The 21,622-nt window shown below is 48.4% G+C and overlaps 3 protein-coding genes and 1 non-coding gene across 10 annotated transcripts in view; 3 read left to right on the forward strand and 1 right to left on the reverse strand.

Annotated features, from left to right (window-relative positions):
* ZNF318 (zinc finger protein 318) overlaps positions 1-5,744 on the forward strand; it is a 47,809-nt gene extending 42,065 nt beyond the window's left edge. Inside the window, exon 11 of one of the 2 annotated variants that reach the window (XR_011483909.1) lies at positions 3,377-5,744. The gene's annotated coding sequence lies outside the window, so the exon portion shown is untranslated. Of the gene's footprint in view, positions 1-59; positions 2,763-3,376 lie in introns of those variants that run through there. The other variant, XR_011483908.1, reaches the window with a different exon arrangement.
* Positions 5,745-7,946: 2,202 nt separating this feature from the next.
* SLC22A7 (solute carrier family 22 member 7) lies at positions 7,947-18,288 on the reverse strand. Of its 4 annotated transcripts, XM_020914224.1 has the most exons (10): positions 17,782-18,285; positions 17,027-17,130; positions 16,759-16,913; positions 16,467-16,635; positions 15,334-15,457; positions 14,894-15,003; positions 14,188-14,402; positions 13,908-14,016; positions 12,983-13,189; positions 11,765-12,586 (listed from the first exon to the last, which is right to left on the reverse strand). In XM_020914224.1, the coding sequence occupies exons 1-10, from the start codon at positions 18,175-18,177 to the stop codon at positions 12,532-12,534; spliced, it is 1,644 nt and encodes a 547-aa protein (XP_020769883.1). In that variant the 5' UTR covers positions 18,178-18,285; the 3' UTR covers positions 11,765-12,531. The 4 variants fall into 4 exon arrangements, with proteins under 4 accessions (XP_020769882.2, XP_070312505.1, XP_020769883.1 ...); XM_020914223.2 differs by lacking the exons at positions 11,765-12,586; positions 12,983-13,189 and adding an exon at positions 7,947-8,917 and having other exon boundaries at positions 17,782-18,288; XM_070456403.1 differs by lacking the exon at positions 12,983-13,189 and having other exon boundaries at positions 17,782-18,286.
* Positions 8,000-8,103, forward strand: LOC139031657 (U6 spliceosomal RNA). Its single transcript, XR_011484162.1, has one exon. It is a non-coding gene; the product is annotated as a U6 spliceosomal RNA (small nuclear RNA).
* CRIP3 (cysteine rich protein 3) lies at positions 8,830-11,817 on the forward strand. Of its 3 annotated transcripts, XM_020914225.2 has the most exons (8): positions 8,830-8,910; positions 9,172-9,266; positions 9,781-9,838; positions 9,935-10,066; positions 10,856-10,927; positions 11,021-11,115; positions 11,206-11,263; positions 11,421-11,817. In XM_020914225.2, the coding sequence occupies exons 1-8, from the start codon at positions 8,868-8,870 to the stop codon at positions 11,480-11,482; spliced, it is 615 nt and encodes a 204-aa protein (XP_020769884.1). In that variant the 5' UTR covers positions 8,830-8,867; the 3' UTR covers positions 11,483-11,817. The 3 variants fall into 3 exon arrangements, with proteins under 3 accessions (XP_020769884.1, XP_020769886.1, XP_020769885.1); XM_020914227.2 differs by lacking the exon at positions 11,206-11,263; XM_020914226.2 differs by lacking the exon at positions 10,856-10,927.
* Positions 18,289-21,622: the final 3,334 nt, after the last annotated feature.

The raw sequence follows: 21,622 nt of genomic DNA on the forward strand, positions 1-21,622 counted from the left end.
ATCTATCAGATTTTTAAGTAAGCTGACCACCAAGTTTCACTCCTCTTCTCTGTTTCCAGCATATGGATACATTTTTCATGCGGCCAATTATTTGGAGGTCATTTTTTAAAATACACTTTCGGATGAAATGCACATTCCCAAGTAATACTTGAGAAGCCAAATGCATCTTTGCATGGAAAACCATCATTTAAAGCTGTTATTGATTTCTTCACAAATGTATGTTTGGGTTTCCCTGGTGGCCCAGCGGTAAAGAATCCACCTGTGATGCAGGAGATGCAGGAGACATGAGTTCGATCCCTGGGTTGGGAAGACCCCCTGGAGGAGGGTATGGCAACCCACTCCAGTATTCTTGCCTGGGAATTCCCTTGGGCAGAGGAGCCTGGTGGGTTACAGTCCACAAACATATGTTTGAAGGCAGCCATGGTGAAGAGTCAAGAAGTCCTTTCTGACCGTCTTGATTCTAATTTAGTCCAACTGATGCCACTAAATCACAAAATGTAGTTTTCTCAGTTGTGCTGAGCAGCTAACCACAAGTAGCTAATACAGAGTGCTCTCAACAGCTTCATCTGATGGCAAGTTGAAGGGAAAAATTGGACAGACTCTTGAAAGCTTCATAAATAATGTTGATTATGCAGCAGCAATTACCTACAAGTGGGGTGATTAGTGTATTATAAGAAAGTATTTCAGTTTTGTGTGTATGTTTCTATTTTTGTGGGTTTTTTTTTTTGTTTTCACTTTTTGTTTATAAACTATAGAAAGTAAAGCTTCCTATTTGGAGGGGATATTCAAAACATGGAGTGAGAAAGCACAAGGGTTATGGGTAATAAAGGTTGAAAAACAATGATAAAGAGATAAGACTGATTTTTCAAAAATATACATAACTGAGTGAAACCTTTTAAAGGAGTCATTGTAGATACAAATTTTGATAATGCCTTAAAAGTCACAAGCATATGACCATGTACTTGAACAAGTCTACAATAGTATAAAATGAGTGATTTATAGTTGTAATTAAAACTCATTGCAGCACTAACCTGACACATGATAACAACCACATCAGTAAGGTGCTTTATAGTTTATATAACACTTTCCTGCAGTCTCTCCTTTGCCATATATTTAATGATGGCATAATTGTGCTACCTGCTAATTTGACTTAATTAGTAAGTTCTTGTGAATGATTGTAATTAGAGGGACTGATTTACTGCCCAAGCAAATTTTCGGTTCTCTTTTTACTTTATTAGTTGCCAAATGTTTATAATCAGGATCAGTTTAAATTGTATTCCATTTTGCATCATACATGCTGATTCTTATGTATATTAAGAAACAACTACTGATTCTTACTCCTTGACAGCTGAACTCCTCTTGCTCCAGGGCTTTTGTTAAACAAAACTTTCAACCCTTACCAGTCCACTGATAATTGCATATATCTCCCAGTGGTCCTCATCTACTCATACTGGAGGGATACTTGTGTGCAACATTTAACATTCATTCACAAAAAAATATTCATTGAGTACCATGTGCCAGAAATTGAGCAAGACACTGGAAGCATACATAGTCCTGGGTCCTGCCTTCCCAGGGTCACAGACTAATGGCGTAGACAGAGCCTAGATTGTGGTGGGAAAGGTGGGCAGGAAGTTGGCAGACCTATTTTTCCTCATTTGATTCAGCATGCAGGAAGGGAAAACATAGCTATCATAGGTTGCACTCCCTTTACCCCCAGCACAGGATGCTATAGGAGGGAGTGCCTGGGGCCAATAGCCTGGTACTAAATAGGTGAGAGGGAAAGCTGAGGTAGGCAGGAATTAGTGAAGTGAAGATATTGGAGAAGCAAGTTCCCAGAAAAGAGGTAGCATCTGCAAAGGCCCTAATGCAGGAAAGAACTTGGCAGATTTAAGAAGCTCATTTAGTATAATTACAGAAATTGAGGCAACAGGAGAAATGGCTTAGAAGACTGAAAAATCCTAGAGCCAAGTTAAAAATTTTATCTTGAGGGACTTCCCAGGTGGTCCAGTGGTTGAGAATCCACCTGTCAGTGCAGGGGACACAAGTTTGATCACTGGTCTAGGAAGATCCCACATACTGCAGGGCAGCTGAGCCCATGCGCCACAACTACTGAAGCCTGCATGCCTACAGCCTGTGCTCTGCAACAAGAGAAGCCACCACAACGAGAACCCTGTGCACCACAATGAAGAGTACCCCCCAACGCCACAACTACAGAAGCCCTGTGCATAGCAACGAAGACCCAATACTGCCAAAAATACATTAATTAAAACAATTCTTTATCTTGAAGGTGCTAAGAAGCCATGGAAAAGTTTTAATGACATTTCCCTGCCTCTTGTATCTCAACCCATTAGTTACCTAGATAGGCCCTCTTATCTTCAGGTACAGAGATGCTGTGCAGACAAGTGTAGTGTCCTTTCAGACTGAAACACGGATAGCTTAGCAGAAACCATACTTAGGAGCATCAGGTAGGAAAAGTATGAACTCAAGAGTCAGAATGCTTGAAGGTCTATAATGTATAATGTTGAACACATTTCTTAACCTCTCCAAGCCACTTTCCTTTTCTTTACAGTTGGTAATGTAACATTGAAATCCCTCATCACGTTGTTGGATCAGAAATAACAAGTACAGTGCCTGTGATTGGCATTCCATAGGTGTTAGCTGCCACTATTTTAGCAATGCTCCCTTGCTAACACAAATTTCAAACCCTCTTTGAGAATGAAATCACAAAATAATATATCATCAAATTGTGAAGAAACCTTAAAGATGTCTGTGTATGATGCTTGGATTCTTTCTGTAACACTGATGAACAGTTGGTTTGTTCTCCAGCATTGCTTGTAACATCCAAAGACAAGAAGCTCACTACTGTCTGAAGCAGCCACTCCATGCTTGACTCTATTATCAGGTTCTTTTCTTGGACTGAATCCAAATCTGCTTCCCTATGACTTCTATTCAGGGGTTTCAGTAGTAGACTCAGTAGTAGTAACAGCTCTTCCCTGTGACAGTCCGCTATGTGTTGGAGGTCATTATCTCCATTTACCACTCACCTAGAGTTGAAAAGCTTGTTTCTTCACCTAACAACAACAATAAAAGGGTCAATTAATTGAGAAAACAATTATAAAACATATATATACCTAACAATACAACATAAAGTGTTAATGGGCAACTTTAATAGTAGTAGTAGTAGTTGTTCAGTTGCTTAGTCCTGTCCGACTCTGTGATCCCATGGACTGCAGTATGCCAGGCTTCCCTGTCCTTCCAGGAAATAGAGCAAACTATTTCCCGGAGTTTGCTCAAAGTCATATTCCGTTAAGTCGGTGATGCCATCCAATCATCTCATCCTCTGTCGTCCCCTTCTCTTGCCTTCAATCTTTCCCAGCATCAAGGTCTTTTCCAGTGAGTCGGCTCTTCCCATCAGGTGGCCAAAGTACTAGAGTTTCAGCTTCAGCGTCGGTCCTTCCAATGAATATGCAAGGTTGATTTCCTTTAGGATTGACTGGTTTGAGCGCCTTGCAGTCCAAGACACTCTCAAGAGTTTTATCCAGTGCCACAGTTCAAAAGCATCAGTTCTTCAGCACTCAGCCGCCTTTGTGGTCCACTCTCACATCCATACATGACTCCTGGAAAAACCATAGCTTTGACTGTATGGACCTTTGTCAGCAAAGTAATGTCTCTGCTTTTTAATATGCTGTCTAGGTTGGTCATAGCTTTTCTTCCAAGGAGCAAGTGTCTTTTAATTTTGTGGCAGCAGTCACCGTCCACAGTGATTTTGGAGCCCAAGAAAATAGTCTGTCACTGTTTCCATTGTTTCCCCATCTATGCCTTGAAGTGATGGGACCAGATGCCATGATCTTTGTTTTTTAAACATTGAGTTTTAAGCCAGCCTTTTCACTTTCCTAGTAGTAGTGTACTAGTAATAATAACTTATTTGCTGAGCACCCCCACTAAACTTGGTACTATAGATACGCTCATAAGTAAGTCTCAACCTGTCAACTGAAGAAAGTTAGAAAAGTAAACAAGTATAACACAACATTACAGATACTATGACAGGAATGTGCAGGAAAAAGCAGGGGGCAATTAGGGGACTAGGCATCTTGATAGAAGAGGAGCCTGCCTCTTAGATGATACAAACTATACCCTCTCAGTTGAGTAGGTAATACTTACACTCAACTGGACTTATTTGTGGTATTTGTTAAAATATTTCAGAGGCTTTAGTCATACAAAGTATTCAAAACAACCACTGTCAGTAACTGCAAATGCATTCTTACAAGAGATGTTAATTTTCCCTGTTAATATTCTTTACAAAGACTCTTGGGTTAGAGTCAGAATAATGGAAGCCAGGCAAGGAAGAAGGGTGGAATACTGTGATTTGCTGTACCTGTACATGGATGGCAAATACTTGGAAAGGAGTATTTGAAAATATTTGAAAGGCTAGACTTGGCTAGTCTTTCATAAGCACTGAAATAGAAAAGATGAGGCATATTATGTTTGTTGTGGCCATTCAATATAGGAAGGCCACAGAAGATGGGGAGCAGTAAAGGACCTGCCCACTGACTCCTTGCAAGTTGTATGAAAGCAGCATGGTATTTACAGTTCAATGCTTGTTTCTCTGTGTGGAGCCCTATACTGGATGCCAGGGTAAAAATAACCCAACCAGGAGGCTGAGGTATGGGCACAAGGTGACCCAATGCAGAAAGAGGTAGAGAACCTTAGGAAAGGATTATTTGATGTGCCCTGGAAATTCTGAGGACAGATCCTTGGACTGATGAAGTTAGCCTTCCTTAAGGAGGCAGCATCTCCAGGAATAAAACAATGAAGTCCTCCCAAACTCCTAATGTGGGACTTCTTCAGAGATCCATAGAGTGCAAAAGGCAGTGAACTTCAAACTGCCTTTTTGAAGAAGAAACATGTGAAAGAGGCAGAAACATGACAGTAAAATATCCATGGAGAGTAATTTTTCAAGTTTATTGAAGAATCCTTTCAAGAAACAATTACATAACTAAGGATCTTGAATATTCCCCCAAACAAGAAATGATGAGAAAGCATAGAAAAGTTTATTTCACAATGTGTAAGCCTTCCACCTTTAGAAGTCACTAAGGAGGATAAAACAAGTGTTGTTAGAAGCAGAAAATACTCACAGAGACAAATGAGGAAACAGGAGTGTTGAATAGAAGTTCAGACACCAGTCATCTCCCCATTGCCCAGATGAAGGGACTGAAGTTCAGAGACATTCTCCAACTCCTAAGACATAAATAGGACTCCTTTTCCCCCAACAGGGCAGTTGCAGCCCAGTGATGGGTTTAGCACACATGCCCCCTTCAGCCTTTTCTGAACTGACTTGACAAAACAGAGGCATTTACTCCCCAAAACTCTAAATGATATTTCATCAGGGGACTGTCTCCTCAACTGGGGCCCTGGTGCAAGGTAATATCTCTTCTGCCCCTCATTTGCTGAACTGACTTTTTTTTTAAGTAGTTCCCTTCAGGCATTATTATTAAGACATCATCCACATACCATAAATGTCACCCTTTTAAAGTGTACAAACCTATGATCTTTAGTATATTCACAAGATATCACCACTGTCTAATGCCAGATCATTTTCATTTCCCCGTAAGGAGACCTGGTCCTCACTAGTAGATACTTCCAACTGTCCCTCCCCTAAACCCCTGGGAACAACTAATCTACTTTCTGTCTTTATGGATTTTCCTATTCTGGATGTTTCATATAAATGAAATCATATAATAATAGTGTTATGTGTCCAGCTTCTTAACAGTGTTTTTATGGTTCACTCATGTTGTAGCTTGAATCAGTACTTCATTTCTTTCTTTCTTTTTTTTTTTTGGTCTGGCTCCCCCGCCCCCCCCCCCCCCCGCCATTTATTTTTATTAGTTGGAGGCTAATTACTTTACAATATTGTAGTAGTTTTTGCCATACATTGACATGAATCAGCCATGGATTTACATGTGTTCCCCATCCTGATCCCCCCTACTGCCTCCCTCTCCATCCCATCCCTCTGGGTCTTCCCAGTGCACCAGCCCTGAGCACTTGTCTCATGCATCCAACCTGGGCTGGTGATCTGTTTCATGCTTGATAGTATACTTGTTTCAATGCTATTCTCTCAGAACATCCCACCCTTGCCTTCTCCCACAGAGTCTAAAAGTCTGTTCTGTACATTTGTGTCTCTTTTTCTGTTTTGCATATAGGGTTATCGTTACCATCTTTTTAAATTCCATATATATGCGTTAGTATACTGTATTGGTGTTTATCTTCCTGGCTTACTTCACTGTATATAATGGGCTCCAGTTTCATCCATCTCATTAGAACTGATTCAAATGAATTCTTTTTAATGGCTGAGTAATATTCCATAGTGTATATGTGCCACAGCTTCCTTATCCATTCGTCTGCTGATGGGCATCTAGGTTGCTTCCATGTCCTGGCTATCATAAACAGTACTGCGATGAACATTGGGATACACATGTCTCTTTCAGATCTGGTTTCCTCAGTGTGTATGCAGGAGTGGGATTGCTGGGTAGTACTTCATTTCTTTTATGGCCAAACAATAGTCTATCATAGAGTGTGTTTTGTTTATCCATTTATCAGTTGATTGACTTTGGGTTTTTCTACCTTTTGGCTATTGTGAACAGCAGTACTATGAATATTCATGTTCAAGTTTTTGTGTGGACAAATGCTTTTTGTGTTTGTGTAGTCAGTTGCACCTAGGGCTGCAATTGCTGGGTCATAAAAGTTACGACCAACCTAGATAGCATATTAAAAAGCAGAGACATTACTTTGCCAACAAAGATCTGTCTAGTCAAGGCTATGGTTTTTCCAATGATCATGTATGGATGTGAGAATGGACTGTGAAGAAAGCTGAGTGCCAAAAGATTGATGCTTTTGAACTGTGGTGTTGGAGAAGACTCTTGAGAGTCCCTTGGACTGCAAGGAGATCCATCCAGTCCATCCTAAAGGAGATCAGTCCTGAGTGTTCATTGGAAGGACTGATGCTGAAGCTGAAACTCCAATACTTTGGCCACCTCATACAAAGAGTTGACTCATTGGAAAAGACCCTGATGCTAGGAGGGATTGGGGGCAGGAGGAGAAGGGGACGACAGAGGATGAGATGGCTGGATGGCATCACTGACTCGATGGACATGAGTTTGAGTACGGGAGTTGGTGATGGACAGGGAGGCCTGGCGTGCTGCGATTCATGGGGTTGCAAAGAGTCAGACATGACTGAGAGACTGAACTGAACTGATGGTAACTCTGAGTTTAACTTTTTGAAGAATTGCCCGACTATTTTTCAAAGGTCTACGCATTTTACATTCCCATCAACATTATATGAGGGGTCCAGTTTTGCCACCTCCTCACTAACACTCATTTTTTTATGATAGCCATTTAGTAGGTATAAAATAATATCTCCTTGTGGTACTGATTTTCATTTCCCTAATGACAAATGATGTAGAGCATCATTTCATATGTTGTTAACCTTTGTATATCTTCTTTGGAAAAATGTCTATTCAAATTCTTTTCCCAGTTTTCCCAGTTTTTAATTGGGTTGTCTTTTTATTGTTAGGTCATAAAAGTCCTTTATTCTGATTACAAGATCCTTATCAGATATAAGTTTGCAAATACTTTCTTTCATTTTGTGGGTTTATATTTCTTTGAACTGTCCTTTGAAGCATTGCTGGACTACTTTTAACAAATACTAAAACATCTTAAACTAAATTAGGAATATGTAATTGTTGTTTGAATTATACTTTTAAATTTAATAAGCATTATAATTTTTCGAGCAAGCCATGTTTTGACCACGTTTTGGGGCTTCTAGACTAAGAGTTTTTAATTCATTATGGGATCTATCATAATAATAGTTATCACTTTATAGCATTTAGGTACCAGGTGCTGTTTGAGCACTTTGCACGTATTAACTTATGTAATTCTCACCACAATCCTATGAGGGAGAAATTTATTTCACTGCTCATTGTACAGATAAGAATGGAGGCAGGTGCTCACTTTGGCAGCACATACACTAAAATTGGAACCATCCAGAGATTAGTATGGCCCCTGTGCAAGGATGACACGCAAATTGGAGAACCATTCCATATTTTTACAAATTTAAAGAGTAGCACTGAAACATTTACATTACCATATGTAAAATTAGATAGCCACTGGAAATTTGGTGTATGAGGCAGGGATTCAAATCTGGTGCTCTGTGATAGCTCAGAGGTGTGGGATGGGGTGGGAGGTTGTTGGGGGAGGTTCAAGAGGGAGGGGGCATATGTGTACCTACGGCTGATTCATGGTGATTTATGGCAGCAACTAACACAATAATATAAAGCAATTATCTTCCAATTTTTTAAAAAAATAATGGAGGCAGAGGAAAGTTAAGTAATTTGCCTGAAGGAAAGTTAAGTTGAGTAATTTGCTCAACAGAGATGAGCTCTGGATTCCGTTCTTAACCATCTGCTACTGATGAGGCAAAATTAAACCATTTCAAAGAATGCCTACCTCCTCACTGCGGGGAAATTATAGTGTTTTCCTGGCGTCTACACTGTGAACAGTTTTCCCCTCTTTACCAAGCCAGAAACTAGTGCCACCTTTCCAGGCGTCCTCATTACTCCGTCCCCTCCCAGTTTAGCCTCAGAGCCTTCTCTCCTGTCCACTGGTCCCAGACAGTTGTTGGAAGTAAAAGTCGTCTGCGTTCCCCAGGTGGAGTGGGTCTAAATTTCTGTCTGCCGGTTGACAAGCAGCAGCCGATTCCGCCCTAAGAGGCTCAGGGCCAAGCCGTGGGCGGGGCCAGTAGAGGGGGCGGGAACTGGGCCCCGGCTGACTTGCCTCTACACTGTGCGGCGCCTGCAGCTCAGAGCGGAGCCATGAGCTGGACCTGCCCGCGTTGTCAGCAACCCGTTTTCTTTGGTGAGACCTGGGTGGAGAAAGGGGAGAAGACGGGACAAGTGAGAACTACTGGGCTCCCTGAGGACACAAGGAGCTGGCAACTAGTTCCGGACCCTCTTTCCACCTGTGGGGTGCAGGGCACTCGGGCGGGATGGAGCTGGCCTCCCGGAGACACTCCCCCTCGCCTCTAGGAGCCAGGGTGGGCGGGAACAAGAGGGGAAAGGAGGGCGCCTTCTGCTTGGCCTGGCTCCCCTCTGCACGATTCCACCTTGTCCTCCGCAGCAGAGAAAGTGAGCTCCCTGGGCAAGAACTGGCACCCATTCTGCCTGAAATGTGAGCACTGCCACAGCGTCCTGTCCCCAGGAGGGCATGCAGAGGTGAGGCCTGGCTAGGGCGCACAGCTCTGTGTCTGTCACTATCCCTGTCACTATCTCCTTCTCCAGAATGGAACAGGAGGTGGGACCAGGTGGCAGTACCCCACCTAGTCCTCCGCTTCCGCTTCACATGCCTACAACCTTGTTCATGGCAAAGTCTTCTCCTTGGCTCCTTTTCCATCTGCCCACCAAAGGCAGCCTCAGCAGCCAACTCCCAAGATCACCTACCCAACAGGCACCATACGAGCCAGGATTTGGGGAGCCTGAATTGTGCTGATAGATCCTGTGCCTTGTGGGGTAGGGTTGGGAAGCAGCTGTGCTTCCTGACCTCCTTTTTCCCTTTTTCTCTGGCCACTGTGGCAATTCTGGCATGCCAGCTCACCCCTCACTCCTCCCATTCCCTCCAGCCCAGGCCAGTAGACAGTCACACCTGGCAGCCTGTAGGGGAAAAGCCTGTGGGGCACAGGAGAGGCCCTGTTGGTCCCTAAGCAGTCCTCTTCCCTCTGCTTGTACCTAGCACAACGGAAGGCCGTATTGCCACAAACCATGCTATGGGGCTCTCTTTGGACCCAGAGGTAAGTACCAGTCTGGAAAGGGCCAGGGGATAGCAGAACCCTCTGTGTGGCTAGGAGCTGGAGACTCAAGCCTGACCTTCCCTCTTCTCTCTGCAGGGGTGAACATTGGTGGTGTGGGCTCCTACCTCTACAAACCTCCCATTCCCACACCTGCCAGCACCACTCACCTTAGCCCCAGCAGCTTCAGCCCCCCCAGGCCCAGGACTGGCCTCCCTCAGGGCAAGAAAAGTAAGTGAGATTGAGCCCCAGACAAGGAACCCCTCCTGACCCTTCCCCAGAATGGAACAGGAGGTGGGACCAGGTGGCAGTACCCCACCTAGTCCTCCGCTTCCACTTCACATGCCTACAACCTTGTTCATGGCAAAGTCTTCTCCTTGGCTCCTTTTCTGATATTTCCTCATGTCAGCTGCTGAGTAAGAGGTAAATTGGGCAGATGGCATTATCACCCCCACTTTACAGGTGAGGAAACTGTGGTCTGTAGAGGGCAAGTGAACTTGTGCAGTCACACAGCTAATCAGAGGCAAAGCTGGCCTAGAACTCAGGCCTCTCCCAGGTCAGGGCCATGGAAGGAATAACCTAGTGTGAGGGGTCACTGAGATGGGCCAGCCCCTCACATTCTTTCATTTTTCTCCCTCCCTGTTTCTTCATCCCCTGAGTGGACAGTGACACTGTGCTCCCCAACACCTGACACCCCTGCCCTGGCCAGCTCCTGTATCAGCTCAGGTTTCCTGAGGATTGGGTTGCTGACAGAGTTGGACTGGTGGGCACCTGAGCCCCTGGAAGGATGAGAAGGAAGCAGGAGGTCCCTCCTGCAGACAGGGATGGGGCAGGAGATGGAGTCAGAGGGGACTCAGCTCTGCCTGAGAAAAGCAGGCTCATGTCCATGTGGGTGGGAGGCTGTGGGATGAGCCTGGCTTTTGGAAGAGGACAGTGCCACATATACAAGCCAGGGCTGATGGGCCCTGATTAGGCCTGGTTCCCATCTTAGCCCTAGCCGGGGGCCTCTTCCTCTTAAAGGCCCTCCCCACATGAAGACATTCACTGGGGAGACCTCATTGTGCCCGGGCTGTGAGGAACCTGTCTATTTTGGTAAGTGACAACAGAAGGCTAACGGAGGGAGGTGGTGCCAGGCAAGTGGGTCTCCCTGCTCTGTCCCTGGAACTACCACCTCTCCTCTACCAGCTGAGACGGTGATGTCTTTGGGCAGAAATTGGCACCGACCCTGCCTGAGGTGCCAGCGGTGCCGGAAGACCCTGACTGCTGGAAGTCACGCTGAGGTGAGCAGGGCAGGGGTGGGTGTAACTATGCTGGGAGGGAGGCTGGAAAAGAGCCAAGCTGAGACGTCTCTCTTTCTCTCTGTGTCCCAGCATGACGGCGCCCCCTACTGCCACATTCCCTGCTATGGCTACCTGTTTGGCCCCAAAGGTGGGCAGCCCCACCCCAGATGCTGGGCCTGGGGTGGGTCTGTGTGGACAATTTCCCCTGTGGTCAAACACACTGCAGGCCCCTCCCAGTTCCCTCCAGCCTTCAGCCCAGCGACCCCCAACCCCAAGGCCCTTGGTGATGGGGTTCTCTCCTTCAGGTGTGAACATTGGTGATGTGGGCTGCTACATCTATGACCCCGTGGAGATAAAATCTAAATGAAATACTCACAGGAGAGGTCACACTAACCCAGGTCGTCCATCAACCCCTCTGTGGTCCAGTGGAAGCTACAGAGTTTTCTAGTCCCATGAGAGTGGGAGAAGGTGGGATTCTGGCGGCCTGGGCCTAGGCTCCATGGTAGACCAGAGTCTACACTTTCTCTGCCAACTCCTCCCTCTCCCATTCCTATCTGGTCAGGGGACACAGGCCCACCTGTGTCCTACCTGAAGGGTAGCCTCTTGGTCTTTCCAATCCCTTGACCCAGAAAATTCTGTAACTTCAAGGTACTCATAAAACTTGTGTTTATTTTTGCTTCTCCAATAAAATGTTGGCTCCCATGCCTTCAATTCTTCTTTAGACACGAGGCCTAGACAGTGGGTTGCAGGGTGGGGAGTGTAGGGGTGAGGAGGTGCATTAACCTGCAGAGTGCCTGGGAGGTAGCAAAGTCAGCCACAGGAACAAAGAGCTCTGTTCTCCTGCTTCCCTGGCTCTGGCACTGGGCAGGCCCAGCCCCACACAGTGGACAGGATGCCCACCAGCCCTACTGGTACCAGAAGTATCACAGGACAGTTATTTCTTTAGCACCATTTCTAGAAGCACCTTAGCATCTCATTTGAGCATGAGAGGAGATAGATACTGTGGTGAGGTCTGCTAAGAGGCTTCATTATCCATTTGAGAGATGACCAGAAAGACCCAGAGAGGGAAAGTCACAAGCCCAAGGTCACCCAGAGATCAGTAACAAAGCTGGGACCAGAACCCAGGGCCAGACTCAGTGGCTTCTCATCCAGGGCTTATCCCACAGCTCCAGGGGCACCTCTATTTACAAAATCCTCCCAGCCATGAGAGGGGTGCCAGACTTCTCAGCAGCCCACTGTATTCTGAGAAGCTGCTGTGTTACTAGAGGCCAAATAGTCAGGCTGGATGAGAACAAAGAGAGCAACTGCAGCCCCAGGCAGGGGGTTCGCTGCCCCCGCCCTAGTTCCAGGGTCTGCCCTTCTGTTTTCTCAGCCCCTGCTGCAGAACTTCTGTAGAGGGCCTGCCCTTGATACCACTCAGTCCTGGACCTGCTTCATGGGCATCTCTTCCTCCTGAAGACTGGATGGGGCACTGGGGAGGAAGGAGTCATGAGCAATGGTGGGCTTCAGCCTCTCAGCCAACCACCCCAGCCTGCCCCTGAGGGCTGGTCTAGGGCTTCCCCCAGCTCTTGACATGCAAACACATGCACTCCCACAAGTGACTCCCACACATGCCTGACACATCCCTGACATGTAGGCATACCTGAGTGTGTGTACACATCCTCTTCTTCCTGGACACACACACAGGTATGGACTCATGGATACTTTTATACACACCTCAGGTCATGCTCCCATGCACACTCGCATACATGACCAGATACACATGTGCTGACGTGGCTCCCGCTCTGAATCTTATCTAAGATGTCAGGTACCTGGGCACCCATACCCACATGCACGTGCTCACACAGACACAGTCCTGTGCACACACCTCTTCCTCTCCACATCTTGGATGGTCTCTGGCAACTGTGCCTGCTTTGTCTCTGGTAGCAGGAGGGCAGTGCAGGCAGCCAGCAGGGCGATCCCCCCATAAGCGAGCTTGGGCAGTGACAGCCATAGTCCGTCCAGCAAGGCTGCCAGTGGGGCCAAAGACCCCCCTAGCCGGCCCACCAGTGCAGTCAGCCCCATCCCCGTCTGTCTGTTTAGAGAGAGGGCAGAGGAGAGGGCTGGTACTTGAAATTACTTGCAGTCATGCCTCATGGGGCTCCCCTTCTGGGCTGGCAGGCCCTGGTGCCCCCTTCTCCCCAGACAGCTAAGAAAACTGGGGCTTCTTTCAGGTGGTCTTCCCACCCACTCCCAAGCCCAGGGGCCCCCAAGCGAGCACCCACAGGAGGATGGGCCCCCGTTCTGATAGTAGCAATCAGGTAGTGCAGAAGGGAAAAAAAGAAGTCATTAGAAAGAGGATGGGGAGAGGGTGGTGTGAAAGGAAGAGGTCAGCAGCTGGAATAGACTCTGCCGTGCAAGAGGAGACAGAGGGCTTTCTCAACATGCCCAGCTGTCTGCCCATCTCCTCTCCACCTGTCAATAGCTACCTGAAAGAACCTTATGTCCAGAGACAACCCCCCAAGGGCAGCTCTGCTCGGGCTGTGGTGAATAGGATGGGATGAGTTGGACAGATGCGGCCTTTTGCGACTGTTTTCTTTTAAAGGACCCCCAGAGAAGTTGTCTGACTTTGCTCAGGGTCACTTAGTAAAGATTAAATGCCCCACCTCTTCCCAGATTTAGGCAAACCAGACGGCCCAGATTAGGTCTGTAAGGGATGGATGACAGCGACCGGGGTACGGTATACGTGTCTAGGATGTTAGAGATGTGACTAACAAGCCCTCCCTCCAGGTGGCTTGCCTGGGACCCCTCACCTGAGCACGGTAGGGTACAACTCTGACGTGAACAGGTAGGCAGTGGTAAAGGCAGCTTCAGAAAAAGCTTTCCCCATCACCGCCAAGGCGGTGCTCCAGGACTTCATCTCTGGAGGAAAAGGGGTTCAGGCAGTGAGCAGGCCTTGCCGGATAACCGAGGTTCTCCAGGCTAGGAGGTGCAGTCTCGGGAGAGGGCGGGACTTAACTGGCCTGAGTCGGGGCTTCCGGGATGGGGTGGGGCGGCTAGGGGGCGGGGCCTACGGGAATGGGCGGGGCTCACCGGGGGACACCAGTAGCCTGAAGCCCAAAGCGAGCGCGGCACCAAGCAGCGTTCCCGCCATCGTGAGGCGGCGTCCCGCGTGGCGCACCGACAGATAGACCAGCAGCTTGGAGGGCAGTTCCACGGCCCCGAACACTAGCTGCGTCAGGTACACGTTCAGGCCCAGTCCCGACACGTCCAGGCTCACGCCGTAGTAAGAGAAGTTCACTCCAAACCTGAGGGGGTCACGATGCCGCTCAGGGGCCCTCCTTCGCGCCCCATTGTCCTCTCAGGAGCCTTAGGCCTTTTAGAGGTACTATCTCCCCCACCTTCGGAGCCCACTGCCCATGACCTTCCCAGTCTCCATAATCCCTTCTGAGTGTGCAGCACATGCCGGTGGCCCAAATGGCCTGACCTAATCCTCACAACAATCCCGTGAGATAGGAACTAATGGCGTCCGGTCGTACAACAGAGGCACTGAGGCTCAAGGTGCTAAGTGATCTACCTGTCCAAGGGCTCACAGTAAGGAAGCGGCAGAGCTTGCGTTTGCCCCCACGTGTCTCTGACGCCGGCTCCATCCTGACCTTCCAGAGTCCAATCCCCCCAGAAACTGACCCTCCCTTCATCCTCAGTTAGTTTCACTTGTCCCGTGTCCTGTCACACTCAGCACCAGCTGGAGCCCGCCCCTCCCCCACCCCTCCTGGCCCAGGTCAGGCTCCCTCCTCACCACACCACCATGCAGCACAGTGAGATGTATCGCAGCCGTGGTGTCCGGAACAGGTCTAAATACGAGGGTCTTCGGACCATCCGCTCTGCGGCAGCCACTTTGTTCAGGGCCTGGTGGGGGAGGAGGAGGGTTTGTGATGCCGGAGTCGGCTGTGAGGCCTGAGCAAGGTACCTTGTTCTCCCTGGATCCCTATCCTTCTCTTCTGCAGTAGAGGGGGAGGGGATGCTGGTGGGAGCTGAGTAGGGTGGGCCCTGAGCAAAGGGTGTGGCCCACCAGGGCCAGTAGGACATCCTGAAGAGTTTGAGACATTCTACTGGGGTCCAGGAGCTTTTCTTGCACAGTGTGGACCCAAGAAGGGCACCCTTGACGCAACCTGCTGACCCCCACGCTCATACACAAACATGTACTTGCACACACGCACATCATGCATTCACTCTCACCTCCCGGCTCAGGCTGTCCTCACCCGCAGGCTGCCCATTGAGCCTGGCACAGTGGAGCAGGTACCTGTGGGCCTCTTCCACACGGCCCTGGGTCAGAAGCCAGCGGGCAGATTCAGGCACCCACCTGGGGGACAGGAGGAGGCCCTTCAGTCAGAGTCACTGTCCTAAGCCACATCTCCCTCCTGGGCACACTTGTCAGCCTCCAGGCTCTTCCCACACAGTACACTCAGCCTGGAACATGTTCCCTTCCCAAGCCCTCCTCATCTAATGAATTATTCATCTGTTAAGGCCCAATTTCAAAGCCACCTCTGCCCACTCTTCTTTGCCCAGGCCTAGGTACCCCACAGCCTGAGATTCCCTGCTCTGCTCAACTGTATTGGTCTCATTCCCAAAACCTCAGCTCCCAGCACTAGTTATCACTTCTCCCACAGGTGACCATGAGGGCATAGGATGAAAGAGACAGACACACAGACATACCCAGAGGGATCATCCAAAACCAGTTCATTTGGGGGAGGCAGTGAAATGCCCACCTCACCCAGCCTCTCACCCTCCTTGGACTCCTGTGCTGGCTTTGCCCCCACCCCGACTCCTCCAGGGCACCAACCTGTTTGTGCTTAGCTCTGTCTCTCCATCCCCATCTCTCCTGTCACTCTGTCTGTGCCTCTGAATCTGCCTTTCAGTCCTGGTCTCTCACTGTCTCTCAGAGGCTCTGTCTCTGGCATTCCATCTCTGTCTATATTTTGTTCTCTCTTTCTCTGCTTCATATGCCTGATGCCATCCTCTTTATACTTATGTTTGTCTCTCTTTCTCTTGGTCACTGACTGTTTCTCTTCATCTCTCAGTTTCTGTTTCAAATCTCATCCTTGTGTGTGTGTTCAGTTGCTCAGCCATGTCTGACTCTTTGCAACCCCATGGACTGTAGCCCACCAGGCTCCTCTGTACATGGGATTCTCCAGACAAGAATACTGTAGTGGGTTGCCATTTCCTCCTCCAGGGAATCTTCCTGACCCAGGGATCAAACCCACATCTCCTGCATTGGCAGGCAGATTCTTTACCTCTGAGCCACCTGGGAAGTGATTCATTTTGTCTCTGGCTTCTGTATCTCCCACTCCCCAGCTGCCCACAAGTCTCACCAGAGGGTAAGGATGCCTGGAGCACAAGGCAGGGTGACAGTCAGTAGAAGCCATCGCCAATCCCGTATCAGGTAGCCGATTAGTGCCAACAGCATCACACCCCCTGTCCAGAAGGTGCTGCTCAGGACACCTGCCACGGTCCGGTGTCTCACGTCCAGCCACTCCAGTTCTGGGCCAGGGCAGGGGTTGGAGGCAGGAAGACAGTTAGCAACGGTCAGATGGGCTCAGTCTCACCTTTGACCGCTGCTTCCTTCTGGTCCTCTAGGTCCTACCCATTCTTTGCATGCCTTACCCAGTGGCATCACAATGATGGTGAAGCCAGCCAGAGCCATGCCAGTGAGGGTGCGAGTGATGACAAACATGATGTAGCTGACCGATGCTGCAGACGCCAGGCTCAGCACCAGGGAGCTCACGTAAGCCACCAGTAGCAGGCGGCGCCGCCCAAACCTGCACAGGGGTCACGCAGGGTCAGCACCCTGTGGACGGGAAGTCCCATACCACCGTTAGTGGAAGAGGGCTCCCCACCCCACTCCGTATCGGCCCCCTCTACCTCACCCCACCTGTCAGACAGGTATCCGTAGACCACGGCCCCCACCAGCACACCGGCGAAGAAGAAGGTGGAAGTGGCTTTGTTTAGGCCTTTCTGCTCACACACAAGGTCCCACTGCAGGAACAAGCAGGGAGGGGCCTCCTATAGGCAAAGGCCCCTTCCAGCTGGTACCAATCCCTCTTCTCCCAGACCCTGGGGCTTTACTGAGGTCAACTGTGCCATCCTGGTACCTCGATGTAAGATAATAAGTCCCCAACTATTCCCTCCAGCTTGGGGGGTGGAAAACTTTGCCCCCTACCCCGGTCCTGCAACCTCAGTTTTTTGCCATGGAAGGCCTTGACTATGACGACAAGAGTACTGCTCCTTCCCAGACAGACTGTCCCCCACCTCCTCCTCCATCCTCTAGATGAATTATATAAATCCTAGACCTGGGGCCAGGAAAAAAGAAGGGAGAGGAGTCCTCTATTGTTTTTCCACCTCTTACAACAGAAAAACCCTTCTCAAATATCTTCCCCAGCTCCCTGGAGCAGACTTGCCCCTCCCTTGCCCTAATCACCTCCCAAGTGGTAATAGCAGCTCTCACATAGGGCCTTTACCACAAGCCAGGAACTAAGCTCAGTGCTTTAAAGTTATAGACCCCATCTACAGATTGGTAAACTGAGACTCTCAAAGGTAAAGTAATGTATCTAATGCCCACATGGTAATCACCCAAGGCAATGGCAGACCCATCCACTCACATGTCCCCCAACCTCCCAGCTCGGGTACCTCAGTTGCAATGGTGGAGGAGAATTCCGAGTGGTTGTACTCCCAGCCCTGAGGACAGGGCACTGTGGAGGGCTCACCCTCTGGTTGCTCCCCAGGGTTCTGCCCACCTTCCCACAACGTGCTGTTGGGGAGGGCCTGCGGATGGGTGAAGCGGAGGCAAGAGCTGAGCCTGCCGTCAGGCTCCCGGGGCAGGTGGGCCTCCAGCCATGCATCCTGGTTACTGAAGTTGTCAGGGGCTCCAGGCAGGGCACAGCGGTGGGCCGGCACGGCAGCCAGGAAGATGGGCAGGAGGAAGTGCATGGGTAGCAGCACCCGGGGCAGGGCCAGCAGAGCCACATTCCGCAGCTGGAAGGGCCCAAAGCCGCCCACCTTGTCTAGCAGCTCCTCGAATCCCATGCTGCTTATCCACCAACCTTCTCCTGTGCGGACTCCCTCTATAATGCCTAGCACAGCTCAAAGCACCCACCACTTGAACCCTTGGACTCTGGAGGCGGGAGAGACAGACTGATGAGCAGAGAGCCTTCAGTCAGAATCCAGCCCTCAGGGGCTGGCCCAGGATGGGGCCCTCCCAGGCCACCCAGGTCTCCAGGGATCCCTGCCTATCTGGCTTAGTTCCCCAGGGGAGGAGGGGGAGTGGGGGAAAGGCTGCCATCCACTCAGAAGTCACTGACATTGTGGCTCTGGGACTTACATATTGGTGCTCAAGGACCAAGTGGGGTAACCATGAGCTGCCAGGGGTTAGCTGGGTGTGTGGGAGATGAGGCCCTAGCCCCTTGGTCAGTAGTGCTTCCAAAAGTCCCTATAAGGAGAAGTCCCCCAGAGCATGGTGCCAGCTCTCCCTGGATGCCCTTTGTCCTATGAAGCCTTAGTTCATCTGTGTCTATTTGTAGCCACAGCCTGGCTGGCAGCTCGGGATTCAAAACCGAGATCTAGGTCCTAACCAGGTGAAGGGTTCTTCCGGCTGAGAACCCTTCCCGTACACAGGAAGGGAACATGAGGCCTTCCTATACTCCTACCTGGAGTGTATGTCCCAGCCAGAGACACGCCTGAACCCACACCAGCCAGCCTGGCTGACCTGGGGATCCCAGACCCATCACCCTTCCATTTTTTCACTCAGGGTCTCTCAGAATTTGTCTGATCTCCCCACTCAGTTCTCATTCATGGCCCCTGCCACGAAAGCACAGTGGAAGCCAGCAATGTCAGACTCATTCTCATCTGATTCTACCAGGTTGACAAAGCTGGGAGATTGTCACATCATATTCCAAGGGCTCCAAATTTCTAAGCAAATAAGCTTCTCAAGGGCCTAAGCTAAAATATATATATATATTTTGAAAATATCTCATTTAGTCTATCCCCCACTTTGAATAGATAAGAAAAATGATTTGGGAGGCTGAGAACACCTCTGGCTGGGGTCACCCAGTGACTCAGCAGCAGAGAGAAGACCTGGACCCCTGACTCTGGCCCCAGTCTTTAACCCAAACTGCTGAGCTGGAGATGTTCCAGTCTGCACTAGGCTGGACTCCCTGAGATAGCTCTGGGAAAAGAGCTAAATTGTTGATGTGGTGTGTGTTACTGGTGGTGCTAGTAGACTAGGGAGTGATTTGGTGGTGATGACGGGGGCTGATAGTAGTATTAACAAGAGCTGTTGAGTCTCTAAAGCAACCTCAGCATTTTGTAAGGTAGAAAGATGCCTCTGCCACAGTCCCTGCCCTCTGAACATGCAGTCTGGCAGGAGGGTTAAAACAAGTGATACAAGCACCCCTGCACCGGCTCCAGTCTCACCCCTCTCAACCCCTGCCCCCACACCCACTGGAATGAACATTTTAAAACACAGATCCAACAGGGTAATGTCTCTGTTTCAAACCCTATATCAGGGACTTCCCTGGTGGTCCAATGGCTAAGACTCCGTGTTCCCAATGAAGGGAGTCCAAGTTCAATACCTGGTCAGAGAACTAGATTCCATATGCCACAGCTAAGATCCCACAACATGCAACTAAGAGTTCACATGCCACAGCTTAAAGATCCTACAACTAAGACCTGACATAAATAAATAAATATTAAGGAAATAATCATAATATCCAAAAGGTAGAAGCAACCCAAAGTCTATCAGTCGATGAATGGATAAACAAAATGTGGTCTATCCATACAACAGAATGTCATTCAGCCTTAAAAAGGAATGAAGTACTGGTAAGATCTAAACATGGGTGAACCTTGGAAATGTGCTGTGTAACGAGGGCAGTCACAAAGAGCCACATATAGTGCGATTCCAATGATATGAAATGTCCAAAATAGGCAAATGATACCGACACAGAAAATAGACTAATGGTTGCCTCGGGCTTGAAGGGTTGGGGAGAAATGGGACTGATTGCTGGTTAAGTATGGAGTTTCTTTCTGGGGCTGATGGCAATATTCTAACTTTGATTGTGATGACTGGTTGTACAACTCTATGATACACTAAAAACAAGGAAGATCTGTATTTTAAGATGTTGTTGGGTGTAAAAATCATGTTTCAGAATAGTAGATATAATATGTGCCTCTATTTATATGAAATATATATGGAAAGAGTGCTATTATTATAAACCTAGAAGGTCTGAGATGGTACACACCAAGGGGTTCAGAAGGATTGCCTCCAGATGGTCACATTTGTGGATGGGAGGCTTTTGTGTTTTATTTTACATGCTTTTAGCACTTGCCTGTTCATTACAAACATGACCTGCTTTTGACATTTTTGAACAAGAAGGAAGGTAAAAGCATGTGGGGGTCCCACTGAAAGCTAGTGAATTAGGCCCTAGTGCTCCCTTGCATCGTGTCAAAAGAAAGGAGAAACAGGAGATGGTTACACAGGCTCTGGGATGTCAGAGCTATGGTGGGGTGGTCTCCTTGGAGGGAAAGCAGGACATCAAAGCCTGGGTCCTTTTCCCTTGGATCCCAGGCAGCGCTGGGAGTCTGCCCTGGGACAGAAGTTGTTTATGTATTGTCTAGGTGAAAGATTCACAACACTGAACCTAGGGTCCAAAATGCAGAAAGTATAACAAGTACACTCCACTGCAGCCTCCCTGCCCCCACCGCCCTGGCCTCCCAAAGCAACCAGAGGCCTCTAACTCCTCTAAATAGGTGGATGTTACACACACAGTCCTTTTACTAGATACAAAAAGCCATCTCCTCCATAGCAGAGCTTCACAGCGCCCCACGACATCACATGCTCTACTAACAGGGCCCCATTAAATGGACATTTAGATTGTTTCTCAGTGCTTGCTTTTACAGGTTTACAGTCTCTGATCCAAACAATTGAAAATCTTTTAGAATTCAGAATACATTTAGAGTTAGAAAAGCAACTCAGTGTATAGTCCATATATTAGGAAACATCCCAGTGGGACCTAAGGCAGCATCCCATAATCAAACATGTTAATACTTCACTGCAAATATGTATGATAAGTGGAATTAATAAAGACTATAAATGGTCTTGTCAGGTTTTGATACCAAATGAGTTGATGCTGATCTAATGGGATGTCTGTCTCCCAGTTTTCAGAACTTTCTGGCTTTTGGAATTGCAGATGAGGCTTTGTGGAGCTCAAAGGATGCTGCCATGGATCACTTAGGACATATAATTTTGCGAGTTTACAGGTATATCCATAAGATACATTTCTAGCAGTGGAGATGCTGGGTCAGAGGTTCTGTTCATTTGTGATTCATAGATTTTGCTAGAATAATGACCATTATTCTTCCTTGCCTATAAGCTGCTATACTTTCTGTACACTTTCTGTAACACTTGTGCTTTTGTCTGTTAAACTGGGAGCAATGAAAATTCTTCCCCCCTCCCTCTCTGCACAAAGCTAGACTT

This window comes from Odocoileus virginianus, chromosome 27 (genome assembly GCF_023699985.2).
Source record: "Odocoileus virginianus isolate 20LAN1187 ecotype Illinois chromosome 27, Ovbor_1.2, whole genome shotgun sequence".
Taxonomy (NCBI): Eukaryota; Metazoa; Chordata; class Mammalia; order Artiodactyla; family Cervidae; genus Odocoileus; species Odocoileus virginianus.

Excerpts from the sequence above, each read along its gene's own strand:
- CRIP3 (XM_020914225.2), top strand. The coding sequence starts at position 8,868 with ATGAGCTGGACCTGCCCGCGTTGTCAGCAACCCGTTTTCTTTG. Across the intron at positions 8,911-9,171 it reads TCAGCAACCCGTTTTCTTTG|CAGAGAAAGTGAGCTCCCTG; the intron begins GTGAGACCTGGG and ends TGTCCTCCGCAG. Across the intron at positions 10,928-11,020 it reads TGAGGAACCTGTCTATTTTG|CTGAGACGGTGATGTCTTTG; the intron begins GTAAGTGACAAC and ends CTCCTCTACCAG.
- SLC22A7 (XM_020914223.2), bottom strand. The coding sequence starts at position 18,177 with ATGGGATTCGAGGAGCTGCTAGACAAGGTGGGCGGCTTTGGGCCCTTC. Across the intron at positions 14,403-14,893 it reads CTGTGCTGCATGGTGGTGTG|GTTTGGAGTGAACTTCTCTT; the intron begins GTGAGGAGGGAG and ends TGACCCCCTCAG. Across the intron at positions 14,017-14,187 it reads CAGGCTACTGGTGTCCCCCG|AGATGAAGTCCTGGAGCACC; the intron begins GTGAGCCCCGCC and ends CTTTTCCTCCAG.